The sequence below is a fragment of the Plectropomus leopardus genome, chromosome 20 (genome assembly GCF_026936395.1).
Source record: "Plectropomus leopardus strain MGB_pleo_1.0 chromosome 20, ASM2693639v1, whole genome shotgun sequence".
Taxonomy (NCBI): domain Eukaryota; kingdom Metazoa; phylum Chordata; class Actinopteri; order Perciformes; family Serranidae; genus Plectropomus; species Plectropomus leopardus.
In genome coordinates, this window is record NC_142195.1 from 2,993,187 (window position 1) to 3,010,735 (window position 17,549).

Sequence of the window (17,549 nt, forward strand, 5' to 3'; positions counted from 1 at the left end):
TCCCCAAATTAACTATCACCAAATCCACAAGACTCCATTTAAACCTTTGAAACCTGGAGTGACTTCCCTTTTTTGCTGCTTTCAGACTCCTTAAAACCTTTGGACAAAGAAATTGATTTGATTTGTCATGGGGGAAAAGGCAATGAGCAACTTGGTGAAAAAAAGTTTCAAAAATTTCAAGAAATTAGTATTTAGAAAATTGTTTTCTTAAAAGCTAGGGAAAAATGTCTTTTTTTTCTAATGATCATAAGTTAACTGTGTGAATCGAGGGTTTATTTCAACTACATCCAGCTTGGTAACTGTTGGATCAATGGAAAGACAAACCACGGTGGCTTTTATTTTATTTGTGTTGACTTTGAACAAAGTTTGTTTTACGCTGATAAAATGACTGCTTATTTATATGGAGTCTGGTGGGTTTGGCAATGCCAATTTTGTTTCTCGTTTAACAAAATGGATCTTACTTTTTGAAGAGCTCCATCTATGTAAGGATCCTTTCCATAATGTTGTCAGACACTTATAATAATCAGCTGAGCTTGTCAGTGATAAAAACAAGCACTTTTAGTGGAAATAAATTGATGGTGCTCAAATGCCCCTAGTGGTTACATTGCAACCCATTTCATGACTGCTGGCTGCAGTGCTATAGCTCAATACTGGACCAGTTTCAAAAACTGATGTCCCCATTGGTCACAATTATACACAAAAGCACGGAAACATTTGGTCCACGTATAAAAATACTGAGCAGCTAGCAGCAAATGGTGCCAGGTCATCAACACCACTAACAACGGCAACAGTGCTCACAGAGCTAACATTGTTACCTCGGGGGCAAATGGAGAATGGGTGCCTGTTTTGAGGCTGCCGACTGCAGCCCTCCTGGACCAATTCCAAAAAGTGTTGTTCCATTAGTCATTTAGACACAATAATGTGGGAAAATAGGGTCCAGGTTGAAAAATACACAAGCATCATGGCGTGATATTCCCATCATGAACAGGTGGTGTAAATGTGTCTCCTGATAACAAGTATTTTCCTTAAGAAAACATTCTCAAGAATTTGTACAAATGCTTGATTTATCTCCACAGTATAGCTTTCACCCACAGGAAACGCTCAGCCTAATTGCATTCCTGTTTTGGTAAAGGCTTGCCACACTTAGATGGTGAAACTATTTTTTCAGTTCCAAGTCCTTCCAGAGAATCATAACATCCTGAGGGCATGTCAGGCATGTCTGATCTGGCCGTGTGACTCACGATTACCAGAAGCTAGCCTCTTCATTTGCTGCACTAAAGTCCACTCCGATTTCACAATCATTATGAGCTCAAGCAGCAAATGGATTTCCAAAGCATGCATCATTGGCTGTACGTGTGAAGGGAGTGCTGCTCTAGAGTGTAACTTGACACTTTGAGTTTTTGTTTTTTCTTAGCCTTCAAATTAAACTCATTTGCTGTGTTAAGTCTTAACAACCAGTCAGACTTCTTCTTGTAAGTATTTTGATTTACCCCTACAAAAAGCCTCAGGAATATGCTCTTTTAGAAAGTAAATAATATTTTGACACTAATCAAACTATTTTCTTCCGCAGTTATCAAGTGTAATCGGTGGATGTCTTTCCTGTGAAGCGCTAAATCCATGAGGACAAAGGAATAATAAAGGATTAATAACAACTGCCGACAAATTGGCATTGTAAAGCGGATTACGATGATCACATGGTTATTACTGGTCTCATTCTTCTCTAAAAGCACACAGGATGGAAATGGCCAAGACAATGGTGAGTGTGTCACCCTTGAACTTGTTACAGCCTGCAGGTATCAGATAGTCTTTACAGTGGATGCATTAATGTATTAATAGCACAAAAATGTCGCCCCATTTCCATGTGTAGTCATATGCAAATAGAAAAGTGTTTTGGAGAAGTTAGTGGTTTCTAGACTTGTTTACATTCTACAGTGACTGTTTTTCGGCCTATTCGGTAGAGTAATAAAGACAATACTCAACCATTTGAAACCTGAGCAAACTGGTTTGATAACTTTCAGAAATATGAGGGAGAAGGCAATAAGCAACCAGATATCACAAGAAAATTACCTAAAAAAAAACAAACCAAAAAAAGTAAAAAAACAAACAAACAAACAAAAAAACAACCAAAAGAAAATCACCTGAAAATAAATTCCAAAAATTAAAAAAATATGTTTGTGCTTATTTAAGTTTCTTCATAACTTATTGACAATCTATTAGCAATATGAATAAATACAGTGGATCGGTGCAGCGCCTGCAGTAATGCGGACTCTGCACCGGGTCTGTCTTGGTGAAGAGGGAGCTGAGCCGAAAGGCAAAGCTCTCGATTTACCGGTCGATCTTCGTTCCTGACCTCACCTATGGTCACGAGCTTTGGGTAGTGACCGAAAGAACAAGATCGCGGGTACAAGTGGCGAAATGAGTTTCCTCCGTAGGGTGGCTGGGCCTCTCCTTAGAGATAGGGGTGAGAAGCTCGGTCATCCGGGAGGAGCTCGAGTAGAGCCGCTGCTCCTCCGCATTGAGAAGAGCCAGATGAGGTGGCTCGGGCATCTAATTAGGATGCCTCCAGGACGCCTCCCTGGTGAGGTGTTCAGGGCACGTCCCACCGGTAGGAGGCCCCGGGGAAGACCCAGGACACGCTGGAGAGACTACGTCTCTCAGCTGGCCTGGGAACGCCTCGGGGTCCCCCGGGAAGAGCTGGATGAAGTGGCCGGGGAGAGGGAAGTCTGGGTTTCCTGCTTAGGCTGCTGCCCCGTGACCCGACCCCGGATAAGCGGAAGAAAATGGATGGATGGATGGATGGATGGACTATTAATGCATATATTATTATTTATTATTATTTATTTATTATTTTCTAGATAATACAGCTGCATAGTGCAAGTGGGCTCCTTTAAAGTTATTAAAATCAATCTAATGCATAGTCTATGTTTGATAATATGAAGAAATGAATAGCTCTGAAATGCCTTAGCCATTTTATTATTACTATTTCACAAAATAAAGTATAAAATGACGAACCCTCCCTTAAAACTTTTTGGCCTCTCTTAGCGGAGTGTCTGTCCCTTTAAGAGTATTCTTAGTGTTTGTTGCTTCAATGCAGCTTTTGAGTTACCTACCTGTATTCCCTTGAGTGTTTATTTCTGTCATCCTCACATTATGTGGTGGATTACATTCCATAAATACATAAACTATGCTGGCTTTTTGCTCACAGAGCTTGTGGACTTGCAGTAAGTGTGTTTGCAGCAAACTCTGCAGTGCTCTCCTTTCTTCCTCTCTCCTTGGAGCAGGGCAGAGAAACACCATACGCTGTAGTTGAAGAAAAACTGAGCAGTCTTATACATGCTCTTGATTATGGTGTGTGGTGTTCTGCAGCAGACAGGCCTCAGCTGCTGCTCTTACACACACACATGGTAGCTAAACAGAGACATTCTGTTGCTATGTTGCATGTTTTTCACCTCAGATATTTTCAGAAACATTTTTTAGCTCACTGTTTAGCTGTAATATGAGACTGTTATCTGCCAGCTGGCTGCTATTGTTTCAAATGGATAGGGACACATTACTTCCTCCACAAGTTTGGGGCTGATGCTACACACTGAATTTTTGTGGTTATAGATATTCTGCCTCTTTACTAAAAGCATCCCTTTTCTCTGTTTTCTGTGGTTGTGTCGCACCTATTTCAAGAGTATTTACGTCTTTCTACTGCAGAGAGTTTTATTAAAAAGCCATCGTTCCATCAGTGAAAGATTTTTTTACAACACTTATTGCCTTCTTGTCTTCATAGTTTGTACTGCTACTGGTGTCTTCACTATTGTTTGTCTCTCTGCTGGTAATGATAAGGATATATTTTATAATGATTATTCCCTTCAGGTGTTTTGCATTGTGGACCTCAGAATCAGACAGTTACCAGCGATAGCCAGATGATCCAGGTATCATGGGAAGACCAGCCTTCATGCTCTACAGTACAGGATGTGCTGATCTATGAGGTGGTGGTTCTCATAGCAGACAAGCAAGTACATTCTGTAAGTATTATCTTCATTTGTGTTGCGTCAGTATTGCGATCTTCCATATTGATAGTCACAGCTTCTGGACTAGCCATATTAACGCAATTCTAATTTCAAAATGAAAATGCTTCAGGAGGAAGTTACTGTAACGTCTGACCAGATAGGATCTACTCACTCCTGGAACTGGTCGTCCTACTTTGCATTGGAGTGCGCTTCGGTCAAGCTCAGGGCTCGATACAAAAACCATACAAGCCTATGGAAACAAGAACGGACTCTTCCTGGTTACTATTCAGCTTACCATGATTTCATCATTCCAAAAAATGATATCATTATTATACCTTAGACAGTCAGGACACTTGTTGAAATGCTTATAATGTCTTATTCTGTTTTTTTTTCAGTGGGGAAAATCTCAGAAAGACCAGAGATTTTCCCAAAGGACAGAGAGCTGAAGGTTGGCAGTAATGTCACGTTCTGCTGCATTCTGCCTGAGGGGCAAGTTTTTGACAATTTTTTTCTGAATGAGCATAGTATTGCTAATAAGACACTTACTAAAATTAGCAATCAGATCTATGACCTGACTGTCCACCTGAATCAGGCATCAGAAGGCAGTTGCACTAATGTAGAATGCAAGTCAAATGCAATGGAAAATGGGACTTGTGCTTATATTGGCTGTAAGTATGACCTATTTTTTGAAGAATTTAGGGATTTCGATATTTTAAATATGTCTTGATAATAAATGCTAGCTGTTTTTTTTTTTAAATGCCTGCCTTCATTCAGACCCACCTCAGGACAGTAACCTTCAGTGTGAAACCCGAGATCTGAAATCAGTGGAGTGTCACTGGACAGTAGGAAGAAAAGCCTCCATCAAGAGGGGAGGTGGAACAGAGTATCACCTGCTTGGAAGGTAGATTAATAAAATTAAAACTGATATAACCAGAGGCTGGACAACATGTTTTCATCCAAGTTATTGTATTGGATCAGCTGTTGATGTTCCAGGATGCCACAGCTAACGCTTGAATGCTAACAAAAGCATGTGATTAGCATTAAACAAAAAACATTGTGTTTTGGCTCTACATTCATACCGAAAGCAAACATTGGGCTCCCGGTTGACAGTCTGAGGTTTTTTTGACCCGTCCAGCTCCCCTCAGCCCTATAGGGACTTTCCACCTCCTTACATTACCTAGATACTGGCAGCTAGGGCTGGGTGATAAAACTATATCTATCGCAAAATAACTTTTCCTTGATTGAAATATGAGACGTAGTCGATAGAATGGCGATAGAACGCATTTGGGCCATGTTTTGACAGACAACACAAACAGCCAATGATAATAAGAATAGCGCCACGGCGAACCAAATGCAGTGAATGACTGTGACTCTAGAACAGCTGAGTGTTTTATTACCAAGTCGTATGTGCTTCCACAGCGTTTCATCATCGTGGATCAAACAGCTGATGGTCCAACAGCAGCGCAGTGAGACAGACAAACAGAGCGGAGCTTCTCCTCATAGCACCAAAGTGTCTGAAACCGTCACATTTGGTGGAAAGTGACTTCTTTAGACATCTACAGACTACTTTGTGATAGTTTCAGGTTTAATAAGATTTTGGAATAATTATTTAGAAACAGCAGGACGCATCGCTGTCTCATTCAGCCGCTCGCGCTGAGCTCTCATTTGTATTACCAGGGGCAGATGTAATGTTTTGGGGGCCAGGCACATTTCCTTATTTTCACCCTTTCTCTGACTGGGATTGTGGCAGGCTGTTGGCAACTATAGGAGAAGTAGGCCTACTCAAAAGTTGTTTTTTTTTTTCCTGAGTAAGATGATTAATAGCACAGAAGATTCACAGAAGTTGAAGTCAGAGTCCTGCAGTCAGAAGAGGTTGCTGTATTATCAGCACAATGTGCTTAAATTTACTTGAAGTTTGTTTGAGCTTTTAATTTTTATATAATGCTGATAAATTTAATAAATAATAATTAATCATATGTTTATTACAATCCAACACACCATGGTCACATGAAACTGTGAGGGCAAAAAAAAAAAAACCCACAAAAACAGCAAAATAATCATTCATTATTTGTAATCGAAGTAAAATGTTCAATTAATCATGATATTGATTTTAGGTATGAGGTTAGCACCTTTGCTGGGAGGAAATTTTAGTAACTGGACCTGTATATGTGTCATGGTCAATGTCTGACAGAAAATACATATTTAAATCAAAATTGACCTTATGATATCTTCATATCTCACTTAGGAGTAAAAGGGAACCTTTAAGCTTGACAGAGATAGTGATCTGATTTATATCGCGATATATATCAATATCAACTGATATGAAAATTATCATGATAAGATTTTTCTCCATATCACCCAGCCCTACGGGCAGCATTTCAATCTCTCCTTTCAGTGCTTTTGGCATAAGTGCACAATGACAAAAAGTACAAAAGGTATTCTCTGCTGCATGGCGTCAACAGAGAACGCAACCAGACAGATCTGGTTGTTGTGGTATTACATTTTGGCAGACAGTGCCTGCCATGTCAATGTGATACATGCACAAGCGTCATCTCTTGAGAACATAGCTGGACGGAACGGAACCTGAACTGAACCTGACATCCGGCAGTACAGCATCAGGTTGAAGCGCTTCTGGTAATGACGTAAAATAAGGAGTGCAAGGGCACAGACTTTCCTGTAGGAGCCCATTGTTCACTTCCTGTCTGAATGTGATGTTTTTCTACACCTTACCATGTGCCTCCTTCCCCTAATCCTAACCATCTGTGCCAGCATGTGTGTTTGTTCACGTTTGATGTTGGTTGTCATGTGCTGTTGTTGCCTCAACATAACCACGTGCCGCCTCATCTCACATGTGCATTTGTTGACATAATGGTAACGGCATCATGGAATGTTAATGGCAGATGCAGATGAATACCTAAATCATAAAATGTAACGCAGAAGTCTACTGCAAAGCAGCAACATGTGACGACTTGGCGTATCATATGGCAGCTACAGGTGCCATCAGCTGCATTATAAACTGACACCGCCCGTCTTCTGTGTATTATACTGCCACTGGCTGGCAATATGCTGACAAGTGAGGTCTGGCCAACCAGCAGTGAATCATAACACTACAAACAGTTCTGTCTGGCTGTGGTACAGACACTGCCTGATAATGTATCATACTGCCTCTAAAGGTGGCTTTTGGCATCAGTGCATGAAATCAAAATCACTGGTATTGACGAGTTCCGAATGACATTTCGTTGGTATAACTAAAGGATGGAATTAGGGTGTTTAGGTGCTTACAAATTTTTAATTGATGGCCTTTGCTTGCTTCCATATTTAATGTGTTGTCCAGGTTGCCTGTAGGTTTCTGTTATGGGAGAGAGTTAAGCAATTTATATGTATCACCTGAGAAGTTACACTCTCCTGGCATTTCTATTTCAGTCCATGTAAGGTTCCGGGGAGCTGCTCTAAAGAAGCACAAGTAGATGTTGGTGAGAGAACGTGGACGCTGACAGCACAAAATAAGCTTGGGAAGGTAGAGCTTTTGGACACTGCAGACCTGACTAAAAGAGGTATATCTTTATACAAATGAGCATTATTGTGTGCCAAAATGCTTATGTAGTTGCTAAAAAACTCTTTGAAATAATTAAATTCAACTGAATGTTGTTTGTCTTTTGTTTCAGTGCACATGTTCGCTCCACAGGGAGTGACAGCTTCAACTGTTAATGCCAGAAATGTCAGCCTGAAATGGGAGTGGAGGGTGCAACAGTACTCTAATCTCAATTTAACCTGCCAAGTAAACATCATCCATGGTGAAGAAAAGATCACAGTGAGTTGGCAAAAGAAGTGGGTGACATTAGCAAGGTTTTATTTAAAAAGTAAGATCCTTTTCTGAGCTACATTAACATCACTCTTGTCCATATTGTGTTCCCAGAGTGAAATCTTTGGAGTAGGTCTTAATTTTGCAGTTTTAAATGACTTGTTGCCAAACTGGACATATAATGTGATATTTCGATGTGGAACTGCGCAACACTTTTGGAAGTGGAGTGACTGGAGCCAAAGTGCCACCTTCCACACAAATGGTGATGGTAAGTAATAAAAAAAACAAACAAACATAAAAACACTGTTTACATTGTGGTCACTGATAGCCTATATGTCCCACAGTTCCAGATGCTCTTGATGTGTGGATGCAGATGAATGACAACCAAATTATAACCATCTGGAAAGTAAGTCAGATGAGTGGATGCTACTTTCTAGTAAGCTGCTCTTTTATGGCTTTATTTTTGGCTGATAAATCATTCACCTACAGATCAATTACTATTTGTGGTTGTAAAAAAATCTCTCTGGTTCTCTGCTTACCCTCCACCATTAGGACGCTTGTCTTAGCTCCTTAGTGTACTCAGCCTGTTCTCATGCTGAAGATGTCAAATACCGCTGCCTCGACAGTGCTTTCAGCGTACAAGGCACAAGGCACAGGGCAGATATACTAGTCTGTTTTTTTGAAAACAAAGTTTAAATTAAAAACTACAATTTGTCCTTGATCCTACTACATCTTTGGAGCAGAAAGATGAGTTAATTAAAATCACCAGCTATCAATCCAAACAGGAGGCATGAAAGTCCGGGATTTGTTGGACCCGTTCAGCGCCCCTCCCGTCGACCCTATAGCCACTCTCGAGTTTATTATATCACGTTGTTACTAGCAGCATTTCAACGTGACACGGTTCTGTGGTGTGTCTTTGCAACATTATGTGTCACATTGCAACATTATGCATAGAAAATAAGGGAAAGCATAACAGGGCCCCTTCAATAGATTGTTGTAAAAACTTTTCACATTTAACATATTCATATTTATAATTTAAAATACTTGTTGCTGTTGTTGTAAAAAGTTATTTCAAAGACTAGCTAACATTTGTAACTGCAGACTTGATGGCTTGTTAGACAGTAAGACATGTTACCTATAATAATTTATTTGCACTCACTGGCATGAGGGATTTTTCACCCTATGAAAAATCAAAAATTGCTCTAATGAGTGGCTAAAAACTCATCTGTAACACACTAGTAAATGATTTATTAGTCTTTAATAGCGTCAAAGCTATTAGTCAAAGGGTGCTTCATTAGAAAGTGCCATTGATGAGAGCCTGATCTCCATATGTGTGCTTTGGCAGGTAAGCTAAAGTCCTGTTACCTCTCTGCAGATGCCACTGGCCAACCAGAGTCATGGAGAGATCATGGACTATGAAGTCACCTGGACAAAGACCACAGAGAGAGGACGTCAAAACAGAACCAAAGTGGCTCCCAACAGCAACAGTCTGGCTCTCAGTCTGGACACCACTGAAGAGTATATCATCTCAGTTACAGCTAGGAATATAAACGGCAGCTCATCTCCATCAACCATCACCATCACCAGCCCCAGTCCAGGTATGAAGCTCACGCAAATTACATTTAATTTAGTTTTAAACCTGTGTTAATTGATTTTTTTACCATTTAGGGGCAGCAAAACATTCTGTACAGATAAAACTAACATATTATCACCTTAAAAAGTTGACTGTTATCTTATTTTTATGTTGCGAGATGACTGTGTTTCTACTGAGTGATGTTCTGCGACTTCTCCTCTGGTGATAACATTCTAAGAAGCATGTTGTCGTATGTTTATAACATCAGCAGCTTTATTTCTATTGCAGCCACCCCACTAGCTGTCATCATGTCATCATTTCCAAATCAAAATTTACGTAGGCATGTTTTGCGAGCGATAATGGAAAGGCAAGCTGCTCATAGTACATGGGAGTGGATTTCTGGGAGGCGATAGATTTCACAGAGGAATTGTGGATGCAAAACTTCTAGATGATCTGCTCTTCGCCAGCTGCATCATGCCCGAGAGAGCCAGTTCATACTGACAAGCACATAGCCGTAGCATCATGTGACCTATAAAGGACAAAAAAGTGTTTGCATTGCAGTTTTGCAAGATATGGCTCTTTCAAATTGCCTGAAATACCACCTTTTTTGTGATAAATGGAAAAGAAATTGACCCGTTTCCATTCGGCGTATTTTATATTCGCTATTTCAATTTGCCTACTGATAAAGAAAGTTTGTATCAAAGACACTGATGAAATCATTGCTTTAAGCTATTGTTATCTTCTCTGCAACAACTAAATGTCAATTGATAGCAGCTTTGTCAACTCTAACTTTCAAAGACTCTTCTTTTTCAGACAGCGTGAACACGTCTTGGATCATTGGCAGCAACAGCAGCTTCAATGTTTCCTGGTCCGCCAGTCCTGCAGCCAGCTGTGGTTACATAGTGGACTGGTGTCCTACATTAGGGCGGTGCATCGTGGAGTGGCTGAAAGTGCCTCCCACTGAGACTAACGCCATTATATTTTCAAGTAAGTCTTATTCCGCAAAACTGTTACCTATGTGACGTTACATGTCCTTGTGTTACAATATATCTCCTGTTATGTCTCCACCCAAGAAAACTTCAAAGATGGAGTGAGATACTCCCTGTCCATATATGCCTGCACCCCGGGAGCTCCAGTGCTGCTAGAAAGAAGAGAGGGCTATGTCCGCGAGGAAAGTAGGATTCCATTCTTTGATTTTCTGTAGAGCATTATTTTCCTAATACATGCGTCAGTGCCCAAAAAATAACTCTATTCGACTGTGTTTCCCACTTTCTCAGAAATACAGGGCACCTTGTTTAAATCATTTAAGGGAAAACAGCAGGATTCAGATTATGTGGTGCACTGGGACCGTATATCTCTAAGAGAGCAGACTGCTTTTATCCAAGGCTACGTCCTGTATTGTTCCGGCAGCAACCAAAAAGTCATCAGTTTCAGCACAGGTATTGTGACACCCTGTTATTTTCTGATGACAGTCCACAGAGAACCAGGGTTACATACAGGACTACGCATTCTCAATCTGTAGAAACCTTCACAGATATTAGAACACATTTACACAGCCTGGTCAGACCAACAAACAAACACCAAACAACAACAATAACAAAAACAAAATAGCCCCCATAATAAAACAAAAAGAAACAAAACAAAACAAAGCATTTGTTATATATTTAAGCAGTGTATCCCATCTTTCCTCAAATATATGTATTTGATATATAATTCTCATAGTAATCTTCTCTATTTCGTATATTTCCTTCACAAGACCAACAAACCTTTATTTCAATGTCCCTAATATTGTGGCAACACTCAACTTTATTTCCCCCTAGTTTTTACAAATAGTATATTTGCATGGGATAAATACTTTTAAACATACTATTTGCAGATGTATACTATAAGCCGATGTAAGAGTTTATTCATGTCAATAACTACTCCTGTCACTGCCTAGAAGTGAGGGCTGCTGTATATGCAGTTATTAAATGACAAGCCAATAAAACACAGCTGTAATATTAAAGCTGTAGATGATAACTTTCATGAATTTTATCTTTTTGACACATTTGCTGAAACTGTCACTATAACCTGTCAGTAGTACACAAGACAAACAGTCTCAAAGAAAATCATGTTCCTCCTCCTTGTAGTGCTTCTAATGGCATTTGCAAGAATTCTCTGCCGCGGGATTGACAACAGCCAATCAGAGCTAAAGAGTCTCTAACGCAGCTGGTAGTCATGTGAATTGCTGTTTGTTAACTGTGGTTAAACTTAAAAACTAGGCAGCACTGATCACATATTAATCAAGATTCTGTCACTGCATTGCCTATTTCTTACCTCAGATGTTCTTAGAAACATATTTTAGTGTACTGTTTAGCAGTAAAGTGAGAAAATTTGTGAAAAACAGACTGCTAACACCAAATAACCGCTTACGATCATGAGCAAATGTCCTCATGGATTCTTGACAATGCTATTGGATGCATATGAAAAGAAGGGGAAACAAGTTTTTTCTAGACTATCTGTCCGATGTACTATTGTCAGGATATAGTGTTTCAGAAAATATGACACAGTTACTTTTAGAAAAGTTATTAACTAGAGCTTTAAATGTGTCTTCATAAGAGAAGTTAGAATTTTTGACAAGTATTGCAAATTCAAGGTCATAATTAGGGGGATGTTTTGGCAGAAATGGCATATAATTTAATAAGTATGTTTTCTTTAGTGTAGAATCGCCTTGTTTCTACAGTAATCCAGAATGGACAACACAAACACTGGCCCTAGATAGGGACATTTAACTTTTTGCACCACCAACTGTAGTTAGCAACCCCTTTGCGATAAGCAGTGTCACAAAAACATCGTTTTTTTTCTTAAAGTGTTATTTTTTTCAGTGTTCTTACCAGTTTAAATCACCACATCTGTTTGTTTTGGAGAGGAAGGGACCTCTTCAGATAATCTGGCTTCCATTAAAAACCTTCTGAATAATGAACACTGAGGGAATGCTAATTAGCACTATGCAAAAGCCCCAAGAAACCAGAGATATTATTGCCTGAATATTCCAAGATATGACAATTCACATGGTAGATACTCTTTGAACATGAGGGTAATAGATTTCATGTTTGGAGCATATCAACTCCCGGGAACAGTTTATACTGCAAGAATATGCAGATCAGGATATATTAAGGATATGATCAGTGGTCATGGCTGAAGTCCAAACATGAGTGATTTCTGATGATACTTGTAGCCATGTTACAAGTCAAAACAAGGATGATTTCTACTGTCTGGATGTATCAAACTATTACCAAAGTGATTTTAGTCATATCTGATGATATTTGATGAGGATATACCAGTCATGTCCCTTGTCCAGATATGTAAAGATATGGCCAGCACCCATGTTTGATGTCAAAACATGGATGATTTGCAGACTTCATGTTCGAAGCATATCAACTCCTGGTATGGGACCACTTTATATTACAAGAATCTGGAGTTCAGGATATGTTAAGGATATGACCAGTTGCCATGGCTGGAGTGTGAACATGAGTAAATTTTTGTAGTCAAGATATTTCAAAACATTACTAAAGTGATATTAGTCATATTTGATGAGGATATACCAGTCATGTCCCAAGTCCAGATATTATGCAAAAAACCCAAGAATCTAGAGATATTGTTGCCTAATTTTTAGAGTAGTGCAACTTGCAATCCTCACTACTAGATGCTACTGAATCCCCCTAAATTTAACACACTGGACCTTTAATTAATACTTACATAGGTGCATGTAACACCATTATCATGGGTTATAAGGCACTGAATGTTTGTGCACTGGTAATATAGTAAATGTGAAATTAGGGGTTCTAAAAAAAGTTTCAACTTTGTATCAACATATACAATGCAGAACTTTTTAGTGAAATCACTGTAAAGCACTGTATGAAACAGTGACTTTGGTGGTTCTGATTTGTACTGATGATCTTTTCTGCCTGGTTTAGATGATCCTGAAGCCAACAACCTGACAGCAAAGAACCTTAAAATTGATACCTACACATTCACATTGAAGGCAAAGACTGCAGTTGGAGAAGCTGGCACTGCAGCTATTATCGCCACCTTGAATTCTACAAGTACGTTGCTTCTTTTCCCTTTCAGACCACGATCCTCCACAATGCATTTGTTTCTAGACTTGTCTTATTCCTGTTCCTCTTCTGGGCTGTTTGCTTTGACTCATCAGCTGATAACTTGATCAGTGCAGTCCTGATTTCCCTGGTCACTGTTTTTGGTCTCCTTTCCCTCATCGCTATTGTTTGCTACAGACACTGGACATGGTAAGCAAGCCAGCACATTCATTTTCTGTGGTTGCGTGTTACCTCTGATGGTTCCATTTGAGTGAGCTGCATGTTGTTGCCATAACCTGTGTAATTTATTACTATGCAATCTAACATCCAACAGCATGAAATAGGCGGTCTATCCTCCGATCCCCAAGCCAGTGCTGATATCAACGGTAGGTGCTAAAAACCATGTCTTAAAGGGGCACCCCACTAATTACATATATAAAGATTAATTTACTTGTCATGAGGAGTATTTCTTTAGCTGAGGACAGTGCTGAATAATGTCTTAAGTGGCTCTGCAAGGAGCTTTCTAAAGTCTGAGAAAACAACCCCGAAGATGTCGCAGTGGGTGGGTTTCCATTGACCCTAAAGTTGTGCATATTGAAATTGCAAATACAAAAGAGTTTTTACGCTTACATGAGGTGGTATTTCAGGTAATTTGAAAAGGCCATATTTTGAAAAACTGCAATAGAAGCACTTTTTTTTACTTTAATAGGTCACATGATGCTATGGCTATGTGCTTGTCAGTAAGAACTGGCTCCTTCATGATGCAGCAGGTGTGAAAAGAGGTGTAATTGCATCACATAACTCTTCAAAAGTTGAGCAAATGATCCAGAAGTTTTTAAGCCACAATTCCTTTGTGAACTATCACCTCCCAGTAATCCCTCATTTTTGCAGCTCCCACATATAAGGGGGCTTAATTTTTCCATTATCGCTTGCATCATATCCCTACGTCACCTTTAATTGGAAATAATGACAGCTAGTGTGGTGGCTGCAATAGAAATAAACCTGGTGATGTTTTGAACATCCACCGCCATGCTTCTCAGAATGTTATCACCAGAGGAGAAGTTGCAGAACATCACTTAGTGGAAATGCAGTCATCGCACAATTGTGTTTTTTCAACTTTTTTGAAAACATCATTTAAAATTTGAAAACCCATCTAGTGATGTTATCAGTGTTATCTCGGATTGACGTCAAATTCTAGACCGAAACCCTTTGTAAATAGCTTGGGTTTAAAGTTTGAAAGTCGTTAGCATTTAAAAGGTAGGGATAGTCATGTGACCATATGACAGATGCCATTAAGTGGGATTATGGGAAGTATGGGGTCCGGCATTTTTGGACCGTGAGCGATACAAGAGACTTTAAGTCAGCATATCTCTGCTTCTGGGGCCGTACTCACAAAGCTTCTGAGAACTAAGAGTTGCTCTCAGTGACAAAATGCAGAAAACTGCCTCAGCTATGCTAGCAAGGCTGTACACTCTTTTATCTTGACTGTATGTCCTTTAATTTTAAGAAATTACAGTACTATATTGGTTGTATACCTCTTTAATACTATGTGAAAGTTCGATGTTCCTACTATGGTGCACTATTGGTTCACAATTTTACTTACCCAGCTACCACCCATCTTGAAATTTATATGAGTTAATTTCGTTTGTTTTTCAGGATGAACACAGATGTCATCCTCTACATGTGGATCAGTGCCACCACAGTGAAGCAGAAAGTGTTAATGTTGTTGAGCTGCACTGCAGTACAGGAGCACCGCTGAATGGTGATGTCAGCCAGGAGAACATGCCATTTGTTTATAGACAAACTCTAAAGGGTTACTACAACCAGCCCCTGAAAAAGAACACGCCACCACCCCTCCATTTACTCACTTCAGCCGTCCCATCTCAGTCAGCGTTACCATCGTCTCCATTCAGAAGTATGTTTCCGAACCCGTTATACGACTTGATGATGCAGCCTGGAAATCAGCAAGAGGGAACATCATTAGAGCCTTGCTCGGATGGATACCAGCCTCAGGGTCACACAGAAACCTTCCCTTTTAACCTGACAGAAGAGGATCAAGTGAGTCCCATATCCTGCATCTCCACTTACGTTTTGATACCGAAGTCACCTTCCAGCTAACCGCGGCATGTACAACATGTGTGGGCTGTTATAAGTAGGGTAGCTTGGGAAAAGGACATTTAACATGAATGTAGTGAAACACGGATGTTTTATTATGTGTACTCATGTTATTTTAAGCTAAGCCTTAGACGTACTAGTGGCATCTGTTTGTCTACCACTTTGGACTGAAATAGCTCAACAACAAGCGGATGGATTGTTATGAAATTCATAGGCTAACCCTTTCCTTAACCTTAGTGATGCCGCCACGAGGTAGACATTTTCGTTTTATTGTTAAAAAATCTTGATAGCTATGATATAGATTGCCATGGACTTTGCAACAGACATTTATGATCTCAGCTGATGAGTTATATGAACGTTTATCCCCTGACCTTTTGTCACCATCATCAGGTCAGAATTGTAATTTCTCCAATGCTTTGGTTTATGATCCAAGACCTGCAGAACTAACGGGATCCCCATCAGCCTCAGCTTTATTCAGAGTCTAAATTAGCAATAGTTAGCATGCTGATGGTCAGCATGAAAATAAAAAGTCGTTGCCGTTTTGAGCATGTTTGTATGCTGGCCATTTATCTGAAAGCACTGCCTCACTGATCTGCTAGCAAAGCTGACTCTTAGATTATCCTGAAGTGCTAAATCGAGGGCAACTGGACTTACTCTTGATTCTTGAAGACATTTCATTCAAAACGCCTTCCTTGAGTTAATTAAGTAAGTACTTTTATAACTTTGCTTGAGTCATTTTTTTATGGGAGTAATTGTAGCTTTCTTTGATGGCTGAAATTCTTCACATACAAACTGTTAGTCTTGTTGTTTTCATGACTGATTTTATAACATACACTGTTTAATTACACAGTATATCTCACAGACTGTATTGTTTTTGCCAGTGCTGTAAATTACACAAAATGCCTCCAATTTATGAACTACTGTGTATATGAAAATAACTGGGAAAAACTCTTCTGTAATTTTTAATCACTCTTCTATTGTAATCCTTGGAAAAATAAGCCTTTGAAAAGTCTTTAGTTCTTTCAGAAACACTGGAAGAAGTTAGCAACAAAAGAAGAAATGAACATAAAATTAGCAACACCAAATTTGTAAATAAATAAAGTTTAAAAACAACAACAAAAAAAGAAAAAAGAAAATGTCCTGGAATTTTCTTAAAAACAGTGACTTTGTGAAAAAAAGCAGTGACTTGTACTTTATTAATTTTGCAGTATCTTTTAAAAAAATCAACATTTTTATCTGTTTTTGTGCTATTTTGAACATGCTGTACTTTGAAGTTTTAGTGCTACATTGGCCAAAATATTACAGTAAGACTTTTGTTTGCTAATTTGGACTATGAACAACATACTAGAGTTTGATTTTTTGATGCTATTTTGAACAACATACATACATATGATGTTTTTATGCAAATTTGGACCACATACTATAGCATGATATTTTGTTGCTTTTATGGACGACATACTACAGTATGACACTTTTGTGCCATTTTGGAAGACATATAGTATGACATTTTAATGCTATATTTGGACGACATATTATAATATGACATTTTCATGTTATTTTGGATGACATACTAACTATGCTATCACTTTTTTCATTTTTTTTTAAACACACTGTTCTAGGATTTTTTTTGACGTTTCACTACAATTGAGACACAACATGTTTTTTCACAATTAATGTTTTTGAGACTGGTGAATCCTCAATGTAGATATTAATGAAGTAAAGATCATGACAGCGCTCCAATTATATTCTTATAATTGCCACGGATGTTTTGGGCCAGACAAGGTGTTTTGTTGGCCCTGGAGATTGGCAATGTTGCAAAGAAAGCCCACAGGTGGGGTTGATTAGAAGTCACCACATTAAAACATAACCAGTGCATCCCAGCAGGTGGAGCCAAAATATTTTCAAAGCACAGAATCACAACATTTTAAAAATGCAGTATTTACATAATAAAATTATTAGTAAATATTCTCATTTGAAAAATAAAA

General features: G+C 39.0%; 1 protein-coding gene across 4 annotated transcripts; it reads left to right on the top strand.

Moving 5' to 3' along the window:
- The first annotated feature begins 1,305 nt into the window (after positions 1 to 1,305).
- On the top strand, positions 1,306 to 15,215 carry LOC121938515 (leukemia inhibitory factor receptor-like). 4 transcript variants are annotated; one of them, XM_088071182.1, is made up of 18 exons: positions 1,314 to 1,472; positions 1,571 to 1,756; positions 3,862 to 4,013; positions 4,129 to 4,276; positions 4,394 to 4,666; positions 4,773 to 4,899; positions 7,422 to 7,552; positions 7,664 to 7,809; positions 7,915 to 8,068; positions 8,145 to 8,206; positions 9,176 to 9,398; positions 10,187 to 10,360; positions 10,447 to 10,548; positions 10,651 to 10,812; positions 13,330 to 13,458; positions 13,566 to 13,659; positions 13,784 to 13,835; positions 15,106 to 15,212. In XM_088071182.1, exons 2-17 carry the CDS (start codon positions 1,687 to 1,689, stop codon positions 13,791 to 13,793), a joined length of 2,157 nt encoding a protein of 718 aa, XP_087927308.1. In that variant the 5' UTR covers positions 1,314 to 1,472; positions 1,571 to 1,686; the 3' UTR covers positions 13,794 to 13,835; positions 15,106 to 15,212. The 4 variants fall into 4 exon arrangements, with proteins under 4 accessions (XP_087927312.1, XP_087927311.1, XP_087927308.1 ...); XM_088071184.1 differs by having other exon boundaries at positions 13,587 to 13,659; XM_088071186.1 differs by lacking the exon at positions 10,651 to 10,812 and having other exon boundaries at positions 1,306 to 1,472; positions 13,587 to 13,659; positions 15,106 to 15,215.
- The last annotated feature ends 2,334 nt before the right edge of the window (positions 15,216 to 17,549 follow it).

Excerpts from the sequence above, each read along its gene's own strand:
- LOC121938515 (XM_088071182.1), top strand. The coding sequence starts at position 1,687 with ATGATCACATGGTTATTACTGGTCTCATTCTTCTCTAAAAGCACACAG. Across the intron at positions 4,014-4,128 it reads CAGACAAGCAAGTACATTCT|GAGGAAGTTACTGTAACGTC; the intron begins GTAAGTATTATC and ends AAAATGCTTCAG. Across the intron at positions 4,277-4,393 it reads ACAAGAACGGACTCTTCCTG|TGGGGAAAATCTCAGAAAGA; the intron begins GTTACTATTCAG and ends TTTTTTTTTCAG.